General features: G+C 39.6%; 1 protein-coding gene across 11 annotated transcripts in view; it reads right to left on the bottom strand.

Annotated features, from left to right (window-relative positions):
• VSNL1 (visinin like 1) overlaps nucleotides 1-12,007 on the bottom strand; it is a 65,175-nt gene that overhangs the window by 28,719 nt on the left and 24,449 nt on the right. For 8 of the 11 annotated variants that reach the window (XM_085542227.1, XM_085542224.1, XM_015859547.3 and 5 more), the window contains exon 2: nucleotides 4,081-4,247. In XM_085542227.1, coding sequence (XP_085398353.1) covers nucleotides 4,081-4,242 — 162 coding nt within the window. In that variant the 5' untranslated portion in view covers nucleotides 4,243-4,247. Of the gene's footprint in view, nucleotides 1-4,080; nucleotides 4,248-6,441; nucleotides 6,580-12,007 lie in introns of those variants that run through there. The other 3 variants (XM_085542220.1, XM_085542221.1, XM_085542228.1) reach the window with 2 other exon arrangements.

The raw sequence follows: 12,007 nt of genomic DNA, 5'->3' as shown, positions 1-12,007 counted from the left end.
TAACTAAATAATAGATGTGCGATATATACACAGTGCAACCCGCTTTATTTCATGCTAGCATTATACCACCACTCCCAGCTCTATCCTGCCAGGTAAAGGACCACCGGTGCTGTTTCTGTTATTAATAATCCAGAGGATATACTGCTCGTGTTCAGTGACCTAGTTTCAACAAGTATCACAATATAGAGGCCTATTTTCCAGTTAATAAACGTGCATAATTCCTGTGAATATTAGTGCTGTTTATGCACACTTGCACACTCCAGGGCATATTCATCTAAACCCAGTGATTTCAAAACATCTGAAGCAAAATTTATTTGGCCCTCTAGACTGAAAGAAGCCCTAAATAATGATGGGAATAGTCCAGCATGTTTTATTTGTACATTTTAATGAGAACTTTGTATATTAATTCCTTCATCTCTCTGCCCACAATGCTAATGATGTTTTACATAAGATAGAAGAATTGAAAAGTTCTTAGGATAGAATAAATAAATAATAATTAAAAAAAAACCAAACCCAAAACCATAAAAAGAAGAAGGAAACAAGGATTTAACTGAATGGTTAGAACATTCACTTTGGAGATGCAACTCATAGTTTCCAGCCCGTCCCATGGACCCACTAAGATACTTAATACCACTCCTTGTAGCAAGAGGTTGGTTGGACTGCTGTGTGCAGACCAGAAGGACTCATTTCATCAAAGGTAAAGCAAGGATGGAAGGGGAAGTGTTAGCAGATTCAAACTCCTTACAGAGACATGGTAATTGATTCCAGACTTCCTACAGCTCAAAGAGTACTTAAAGCAGTGTGGTAAAGATAAGGCTCTCACATTATCTTTCTTAAGAGAAAAAGTTAAGAGGACTCCAGTCACCTGATTTTGCTTTGACTTCCTAATGTCCTAGATATTTCTCTGCAGGGGAGGCTTGAAAGATACCACTCCCACATGGAATCAGATGCATATACCCTGAAGAAATATTGAGCCTCACACCCGTTCCTGTCCTGAAGATTATCCTGTGGTTTTGCTTTGGCATACTGGTTTACAGCAGGCTGCCTTGATGTTTAACTTTCTCAGAATGGTATCCACGAGTTTCTTCTGCTCCCATGCTCGGTGGAGGCTGCTGGGGTAGCATTTAAATCTCTTTGTGGCTCTGGGCCTATAGTGCATAAAGAAGTTATCAGGAAATCAACCTGAAAACTGTACAAGCCTTCAAGTAATTCAGCACCTTGGAGTTAGATATGAGACTAAAAACTGCCCAAAGATTCTACATCTGAAAAAGAACCAAAATGTATGCCAGAAGTTTTGATGAACCTACAAGACTACAAGCAATGTTAAAAATACAACAGTATCAATTATATTTCCTCTTATTTGATGTTTATTTAAAAGATAGTTCTCGATGAAGTATTTTCTGTAAACACTGCCACTTAAAGTGCTGCAAATAATTTTTGCGTATGGTCCATTTGTACAACTGCTATTTATTTTAAGCACTCCCTGATTTGTATTCCTAATGGAAACTTCAATAGCAAACATTTCCATACCAAGCTACAGTAATTCCCCCTTTTAGTCAATACAGTCTTCATCTACATCAGTAAACAGCACAGTACAATCGACACAAATACACAGTGGAACAGTTTGTGTTGAGGAGCTGGCATCCATATCACACACGTTCTAGATGTTTTAACTCAGACCTATGGAGTAAGCGCATGCCTATGGGCAGGCACTGGAAATAGCAATGCAGTAGGTGTGATTCCAGGATGCATCTTCTAGAACTGTTTAATGCACAAAAAATGCAGCCTCGGTGCCCCAGGATTGTACACTCACTTTGTTAATTACTCAAACAACAGCAAAACTAACGTGCATTTTTTTTCCTTGAGCTACAAATATCTTTCGTTGTATATGAGTACAAGAAAAGAATTTCCTTATCATCTAAGTGTAATGACCAACACTCTTTTACCAAACCATGTGAAAACGTATGGAAATCTTCTTCAACAAAATCCTGTTCTGACCAAGAACTAAAAAGTCATCTTTCCCACAAAAAGTTCACACAGAGAAATTACTAATCAAAATTGAGCTTCAGACCTTTTTACCCTGAATACTCATTAAAGGAACTGAAATGTTACAAACGCTTGGATCTCCAGCTGGTGGCTTCCCCTGGGAAGATTAAATGCTGAGTTTGGGTTTTTGTCTGCTACGAGGCAGAACACCCTACAGATAAGAATCCCCCATGACTGACAACACTCAGATCATTTGTTTTTCAGACAGCCAAAGGTCAACAGTTTAGAAGAAATTCTGTGACAGAAGGAGAAGTAAAGCCCTGGATTTACCACAGATAATCATATTTCTCTTCTGCAAAATTAGCATTTTGCCCTACATATCTATATTACTTACAGAACAACAATAAACTGGAAATAAATGTATGACGATGACATTACAGAGCAGATCTCACAAAGCATAACTACCAAAGCAAGGGAGACCATCTCATCTGGTGTACACTTCAAAAGACGGATGCTGCAGCTCCCTAGGAATACAGGGCTGCCTCCAAATTTCAGTACTTTTATACTTTCCATTTCACATTTTGCAGTACCATTTTGTAAATCTAATACTGAAATTACTCTGTGATATTTCCCCCGTGAGTGAAGTATCTTGTGAATTATCTGCAAACACTTCAAACAGCCTTTTGAAGGGAGGAAATCCCAGCAGCTCCAAGCTATTTCGGAAGATATTATCCCTCTCAACACACAAAATCATTAAAAAATAATAATAAAATAAAATCCCTCTATTGCAGTTTGCCAAAAAGACAATTATGATTTCTAAAGAGTTAAAACACTTGACATACTTTATTAGGAATATTTTATAGAGACCATTTACATTCTGCAGAAACACGTAAGAGAAATTATTAGATGTCTAATTCCAGGGTTGTACACCAAGTACTATTTAAAATAGTAGCTATAAATTATCAGTCAATAACAAGCACAATACCTGAGGCAGTAAAAATTCTTTCAACTGAAAATAACAGTTATTAAAAAGTCAGTCTTTTTTAAGAAAAGGATTGTGAGGCAACATCTCCAGCCATTAATATTAAAATATGTAGACAGAGCCTTATTTATGTAAGATGAAGTTAGCAGTTTTTGCAAGGGGAATCATTAAAAAGAAGGAGCTAGGTGAAAATTTACAGTCATCTGGTTCAGGGCTGAAGAATTTCAGGATTGGGCTCGAGTACATGTTTAAGGAAAAAGACAGTCCCACTTCTCTGCAGAAATGGTCAGTTTACTCAGTGTTAACTACTCACATTTGAAAGGCATTTTGAAATTTTATTCAGCCTCACATTGTATTTATGAACTGTTCTGATCCTATCCTTCATCACTGCCATCCTGTATTTTTCCTAATTAAAATTACTTTGAAGTCTCTGACCTTCAGGCAGACACTCGATTCTGAATTAAAATATAATTATCTTTGTAACACAAACACACTTTTAATGCTGCCCCCGTGCACATCTTGTTACAGAATAAATGCATACTAAATATAAGGAAAAGTCTACATTGCACTTGATAAAACGGTGAAGAATTAGAAGAAAATAAACTGAGCGACCTGGCTTTCATATCTATCAAGAATGGAGAGACAGCAGGGAAAAAACAAAGGCAGCGCTTAAAATTTAAAGAAGGAAATTCTTTGTACACAGTGCATAATTTACCTGCAGGACACACTGCCACAACACCTCACCACTTTTGGTGGAACAGAAGGTCCATCAGTCACAGGGTTTATATTCCAGTGGTAATACACAGGTAGTGCATGGTTTACTGAACTGAACCGAACCACTCACTGAAGGTGAAACAGGCCCATAAATTACAGAGATTGCATTTCTTTGCATAAATCACAGTGGTTTTTTCCTTAAACTTTTGGTTCCAGTTACTGTAGCTATCAGAAGAGTTGGCACAAAGAGGGTAACATTTCCTGTTGACCTCTCTGTATTCACCATTGCTTCTCCCAGGAATTCCTTAGTCTGGAAGAAGGGCAGCTCAAAACCATGTGCTGCTTTGCACTACTTGCAACCTCTTGTAAAGCCAAACAGAAGGAATTTAATAACTTACCTTTACGTAAAGCTGCTGAAACTCCTCAAGGTTCAGCCTACCACTTGGACAGTCCTTTAGAAATCCTTTGTACCACTGTTTTAGCTCGTGTTCGTTGAACTCCGTGCTCTTCACCAGATCTTCCATCACCTCAGGGGCCAGCTTGCTATTCTGTTTCCCCATTCTGCCTGAAGAAGAAATAAATTAATACAATTAGCCAAGTTGCTGTGATCATTTTAAACTTGATTAGGGACAAAGCTGAAACGCATCACTTGTTTTGCAGTCACTGGCTGTTGCTTTTAGTCAAACATAGCTTTACAGATTCCCCCAGTGGACACGAAGCCAGGCTGTGCGTGAACATGAGGATGAAATGGTGAAAAGTATAATATACTTCTATCATTCAAGGCCTGGATATGGACTGCTCATCTACCTTCAAATCATTGAGGAAAAGAAATCTCTTGTTTTTAATAACAGTATCATCTAAGTGAAAGATTTATTTTCTTTCTGATTAGGTGAGAGATTATTACCCGTCCCTTGGAAAGTACTATCCCATTTCATGGTACTGCCACTACTACATCACAAAGTTGCCTCTATGTTAGTGATACTTTTAATTCTTAGCTTTTCTTCATACTAAGGCTGAAAATGATGACTTCTTTTCTTTAAATATATATATATATATATATGTAGCAAATACTTTTCACACATTCAGGGATGTCTACAGAGTCTGTCTCTTCAAAAACCTCTCTGATATGACATTGGCATTAGCAGCTACTCCTCACAGGTACAGGGCTGTTGACAGGCTGCACTGTGGGGAAGCAATGACACATACAGCACCACTGTTAAATCCAGAGATATCCATTATGTTTGTCATATGCACCTTGCATACATGTATATGAAACACACAGAAACACAAAATAGCCATGTTTGCAAATGTAAGTACAGAGCTCTCAGAGATTCTGATGTCGACCTTTCCTTTGATATATATTTAGAGATAATTTTTTAAGAAATCCTTTCCTTTAACCTGTTCCAGTACTACTGTACTACAGTTAGTTCATGACAGATGTCTTTTAGTTGCTTTGTAATTGCATGACACACAGTACTTAACTTGTTCTGTACAGCACTGCAAAGAGATGAATAATTTCTTGCCTGAGCCTAGCTTAGCATTTCCATTTTTATCTTTCAGTAGAGCATCTGTCTTTAATGACAGCACTGCACTGAAAGCAGTGGTTTCTAGTCCGCAGCACCACCCATTACTGATATTAATCTATCGCTTTTGGCATCTTCTCCTATTTCTATGTTTAGTTTCTTTCCCCTCAGAAGGAGATACTTTATTCTCTTCCGCCAAATCGATATATTTATAAAACTTCACAGGAACCATCCCTGAACAAGCACAAAGCTTCCCATTCCTCCCCATTGCTGCACCACTAATACATCCCCAGGTGCCAAGCTACCAGCAGCACCTCCAGCACCGAGGACAACGTTGTTCTACAAAGCATTCAGCTGGTACAAAACAGGGAAATCCGGTCTTTGGAAAGTGCAAAGGTCACTTCAGCACAAACATGGAGAGTCTGACCTTTCTGTTAAATTCGACAGTATGTGCAGGTGTTTAGAAACTAGCTGTTTTGCTATATGGTGGGTTGCAGTTTACGGCACGCCGTGCAGAACAGTTGTCCCTGCCTTTTTTATTCCCTTCTCTAAACAATATTACCCTTTGCAGTCATAAGATGCTTTGCTTAGGACCCAGAGGACCCTTACAAATTCTCATCAGTTGCAGTAACTATTTTAGGTAGATTCATAGGGCAGCTTCTAGATCTCGTAATTTAGCCAGCTGTGCTTTAAATTGACTCGTTTCACTTGGATCTTTAACCCCATTAATATTTACCTCAAAAAGAACTTCATGTAAGCAAAGATTCGGTGTTTCTGACTGATAGATTTTCTGTTACTGTTAATGTAAAAATCACTTTTCTGCATTCATTGTGTTTGCTTCACAGTCCATGAACCTACACTGCGATGGAAGCAGACAGAATCTGCTTGCTACGTTATTACTGCTAGTGTGGGCACAAAACACCATACAAAATGGAGCACGTCTGCCATGTATATAAGAATAAGGAGCTGGATGAAAATACACACATGAAATGTCTTCTAATATCAGATTCAGAGACAAGACAGGGCTTTTCTGCCTTGGTGATGCAGGTCCCTAGTTTTGGTAAGCTACTTGTTCAAACATAGGTTGTTCAGGCAGTCTTAAAAGCCTTCCATCCTCTACTAATCAATGAAAAGCATGGCTAAGATCTTAATAAAGACTTTCCTAAAGCGTTCCACAGAACCAAACCAGTATTTGAAGAAGGTATAATTTGGGACTGATGGGCTTTGTACTTTTACCTGCTGCTCCAGTACAGTATGGGACATGCTGTGCCTCGCTCTGTTTGAGATGAAGGACTGCACAAGCTGACCAAGCTGGTCACAATGCCTTCCTGTAATTAGGCACCCATTCTTTCTTCTCGATTCAAAGCTCTTTTGCTACAGAATTGAATTACAATCTGTAAGAAAGCTCAAGAGGCTCATATAATTATCAAATATAAACGCACACTTCTGGCTCTGGGAGATCCAGCTTATTTGGGAATAAAAACTCAAATACATAGATTATCTAGTTAATCACATTCTAACATCTTCTGGAGTTTCACTGAATCTCTTTTATTATTATTGAAAAAGTACAATTGCCCATTAGCAATGAGTATGCCACTGCCAACACATTTAATTCTCTAAAATGAAAACTACTTTTAATTAACTTATAATCATGGTTTCCCAAATGTTGTTTTTTTTTTCCTTGTGAAGATCTATGAATATGCATTAGGAAAATACAGGAGAGCACAGCTGCACAATCACTAAATCTTCGAGAGGAAAGGTCACTCTGCAAGCATTTCTTTGTCTAGTAAATTTTATTCTTTCTAACTACAAATTTGCTTCCAACTTCCATGCTTCCAACCACGCAACGTGACTATTCAAGCAGTGTTATTCATTTTCTGTTGCATTTTCTGATCATTAAAAAAAGTCAGGGGAAATAAAGAGAAAAAGAAGGCAACATGCTTTGGTTCCAAGAAAGCATGGGGAAAAAACTCATGATAAAGAAGCAATGAGCGAAGTGGGTGGCTCTGAGCATGGGTAAAGGTGTTGAGCTTGTTCTCAGTGCAATTACTTTAGTAGAACGCTTATTAATATTAGCAAGAGCAATATAATGCAGGTTAGAGATAAAGAAAACTACTAAAACTCTTCTGTTGTGTCACGTACACAGCAAAGGCACTAAAGGCTAAAGTTAAAACATACATCCTCTTGGCTAAAGTGCTGCAAGACACCATCAGCCACCCACAGGCATTGACCTCCCAGAAATCCGTAGGGCAGCGGGACGTGGGCTGTCACACAGCAGCACCTGAACAGCTGCTTTTACACTTGGAAGGTCAGTTTTAAAAGCTGAAATTTTACTAAAGAACAGATTCCAAAGCTGGGGCAGCCCAGACTGTGCTAGCAGCAGACAAGGAAAATACAAGGATGTCTGCCAGTTCTTCCCTGATGAATCATTTGTTCAGTATCTTTCCTGCGATGCTACCCCACATCCCACATGAGCTTCAGACGTTTAAAAGCTCCCTGCTCTCCATAAAGCCATCACTCAAATCCCCTGGCCAACAGCAGGGCTTTTCCTGGGAGTATTTTGCAGCTATTCCCACTCAGGTTCATCAGGTCTGCCTTTGCCACAGGGTTTGCTAGTACTAAATTACCAGCATGAGATCAGTTAATAATCAGACTAAAGTTCTGATTATTAAGACCTAAACCGAAGGAAAAGAAAAAGAAAAATAAATAAATAAATTTCAAAAGCAAAACATGACTTATGGAAGCTCCTGTGCCCTTTAATGATTTCAGAACACCTCCCAACTGTTGCTAACACAGCTCCAGGCCCACCTGCTTTATTTTTCCCTTTCTCTCTATTCTCCTTTGGCCTCCTCGGCAGGTTTTCAATTTTGAAAGGTACGAAGTGCAAACAAATAGAACTCTGGTCGTTTCTACGGAAGAGTAAACAGTACTGCTAAACATGTCATATTTGTGCTGAAAAAGGACCCAGATTCCTTTGAAAAGACAGCAGCAGCAATGCCCAGTCAGGTCTGGTGGACACGGCCTGCCTGAGATCCCTGCACGAGAAGGGTATTGGACTACAGTATCCCCTTGAAATCTCACTGACTCTGTGAAACAATTAGGGAGAAATTGAGCAATCATACTTCTTGACTTTTGGTACCTCCAGTAGACTAGTTTCGCTAAATTTCCTCCCTAGGTAGCTGGGAATTAAAAGATTCATCAAAAGAATCATTTAGAGGTGGTGATCCATAGTCACCCCAAAGGAGTGCAAGCAGATTCACCTATGACCCTGAGCATATATACCTACCTGCCTTTAAGCACTGGGACTGCCCCAACTTATCAGTACATTTTGTCTGCTTTAACACCTGCTGGTTTCCTTCTCTTGCTTTCCCAGCCATCCTGCATGAGCTGAGGGGGAAGGTCAATCAGCATCTCTGCAGCTACATGCTGTATGTGCATTAAATGAGTCCTCTAGTAAGGCACACATTTTTCTTGCTCCTGCCTGGCTCAGGGAAATGGGAATAAGTCGTGTGGACTAAGCCAGAAGCAAATGACAACACCCCCCTCTGCCAGTTCAGCTGTGCTGGCAGGCACTCATTAGGTTGGAAGGAAAGCTGTGCTTCATCCCCACCCCTCTGCCCACTCCCAGCCCACGGCCTCCCACACGAACGTGCTGACTCCTGGGGACTACATGTGAAATCCAGGCACTGAGCAGGCAAGCGTGGTGGGTGTCTTTGCAATCTTTGACACAATACAAATCTATTAATGGTACATTAAACACGGCATAGACTCCAACATACACGGATCTATAGTGGGAACAAAACCCAAAGCAATTAAGTGCTGGGGAAAGCACAGAACTGTGCATATAATCCACAGTAACAGAATAATTTTCTCATTATTTTTGATCGAATTTCCAGCTATGTGCTGCTAAGAACTGTAACTCTTAACAACTCCCAGCACTACTCCTTTCTCCTCAGGCTACTTCTGCCACTGCCCTTCCTCTGCTAATGTCGGCATGAAGGATGGATAGAAGCAGCTATCAAATCACACAGATGCTTCGATCTCTCACATACACTTCTTGTTTGTTTCACAGAAGAAATATGGAGTCTTATCCTGTCACAAACAAAAAAAAGCCAACAATCTCATCCAAAGCCCCAGAAGAAGAAATATTCATGGAAGAGTATATATGGAAGAGGAATTTCCCCATCCAATCCACAAATACAGGCTACAATTGTAATGACCTTGCCCAACAGCAGTGCTTCCTTAGCAACTTGTGAAGCATCTCTTCTCTTGAATTGTCATCACCATTTCCAAGCCATTCTGCATGATGCAGGGATCACCCCCAGCTATGTCCTTCCCCACTGCAGTCCACACTGCACAGGGAATGCCTATTCTGCCTCCAACACATGAAAAAGATGATGATCCTTTAGACAAAGTAGTCCTGTATGTGCTATATGATACCACAAGGATCTTGTGATGTAGTGGCACCAAATTACTACTACAATTTGAAGGCACCAACACAGTGGAAGACCAAAAGGAACAGGCAATGCAGAGGTCTCCCCTTACAAAATACTGAAGCCCCTGTTAAGAAATTTTCACCATACATATTGTTTTACACCAGGAAAACAGTGGAAAAAAAACACAATTAAGCAGAATTTATATGTATAACCCCATATTGTTATTAGGAACACTCATAACATGCTGTTGATAACATAAGCCATGAACTAAGTCTGAAACAAACAGGCTAGGTTCTGATAACATTACCCTACAGTAAAAACTGGAATAAATCCAGTTATTTTAGATTACTCTACTAGTTTTACTAAAGATCAGATTCAGGCCTGCAATCTCTCTGTGTAAAAGAAATGGGAAAAATAGAGGGTAATGCCATTAAGGAATGCAATTATCCGACTGAATTGAATAATAAACGGAGAGAAGAGGTTTAAGCAAAAGAAAAGATATATATCTTTAAATGTTATTTGAAACAAGATGGATATTCAATTAGACTAAAGCAATAATAATAATAATAATAACAAAACATTTGAAAGAGTAAAAGCTGCAAAGGAGGATGCTTTAGCATAACAGCTGGTAGGAAGGGCTTTCTTTTTCTCTAGGTGACTAGGGATCAGAAATTGGATTTATTTTATTAAAAATGAGGAAGCACTGGAGTTTGTTTTCTGTACAGTGTGAAATAAAACAAGAAATGGGAAATCTCCACACTTTGAACATGCAGATTGAAAGCAGTCCTGGACACACCAGTCACTCCACAGTTGATCCATTCCTGTGGGTCACAGTAGGGTTCTTATTCAAAGCCCAGCTCCAAAGCCAGCAGGTTGTGATGTGATGTACATCTCAGTCCTGTTTCTGCTCCCCTCTTCATCAGGATTAGGAAGCTGCTTGCAGCATGCTCTGTCTTTTCTCCTTTACAAGTGGATATAGGAGAATGTAGCATAAAGCAGAGGCTCGTGTCTGTCAGTCAACAAGACCAAAGAACTCAGACAAGCTTCCCAGCTGTACCACTTAGCTCAAGCCCTGTCAGACAGGGAAAGAATTTCTCCTCCACTTGTTCCTTCTCTCTATTTAGACCAGAGGGAGGAGGGCATCCATATGTCTACAGAAAGTATTGGCTCTGAATGATCTTAAGAAAATTTATACTGAACTTTTCCTCATTAATTCTTTTTTGCTTCATTTTATACCATAAAATATCAATTATTTTCTTTTTTTTTTGGTCGTGTCCACTTCTCTTTCTCCAGCATTCAGACAGCATTTGGTGACCTATTTGTGATCTCTTAGACAACTGAGAGAATCATTCCTGAAGGGAACAATAAATATGCTTGTTAATGTTTAGTGTCAGACAAACACGTAAGTGCATCTGTTGCCATAGTTTCATTTTGCTACTGGCCCAGCCTCTATCAGCTGTGGTCATCAGTAAGTACCATGGAATGTGAGCTGTGGAAGAAGTTTCATTTATTATCAGTTGGATTAATATTTTCTAAACCGGTCTATTCTCTCCAATTTTGCCCTCATTAATGCAGTACATTTACTGCATATTTTTATAATAATTGATATGCTAAATACCTTTCCAATTAATTTATGTAATGCTTAGTACGATCATCCAGAATGTTCCACCACTAGAGCTTTGGATTCTATGACGTTTGTTACATGCATTACATCAGGCATAATTTGATTGACTGGTCTGAGGCTTTATTCTAGAATCTATCGCTTCCAAAAGGTCTTCCCATGTGAGATGCCCTGAAATCCACGACTTTCTGGACACCAGTATTTCAGTGTGCCCTCTGGAACAATCACAGAATCACAGAATTATCAAGGTTGGAAAAGACCTAGAAGATCATCTAGTCCAACCATTACCAATACTTCCCAGTTAAATCATATCCCTCAACACCACATCCAAACATTTCTTGAACACTCCCATGGTCGGTGACTCCACCACCTCCCTGTGCAGTGCATTCCAATGCCTGACTACCCTTTCCGAGAAGTAATACTCCCTAATGTCCAGCCTGAATCTCCCCTGGCGCAGCTTGGAACCATTGCCTCTAGTTCTATCACTGTCTACATGAGAGAAAAGGCCAACCCCCAGCTCACTACAACCTCCCTTCAGGAAGTTATAGAGAGCTATAAGGTCTCCCCTGAGCCTCCTCTTCTCCAGGCTGAACAATTCTAGCTCCCTCAGCCGCTCCTCATAAGGCCATAAGGAACAAGTTGCATTTCAGCATAGATCTTTACAAGACTTGCATCTCAAGAGCTGATTTTCAGATATTTTAGAGACTTACTGACTATTCCACCTCTTCTAGGACAGCTGCTGCAA

Source organism: Coturnix japonica, chromosome 3 (genome assembly GCF_054131305.1).
Source record: "Coturnix japonica strain WE chromosome 3, WE-NBRP24, whole genome shotgun sequence".
NCBI lineage: Eukaryota > Metazoa > Chordata > Aves > Galliformes > Phasianidae > Coturnix > Coturnix japonica.
This window is presented reverse-complemented; position numbering and strand designations above follow the sequence as displayed.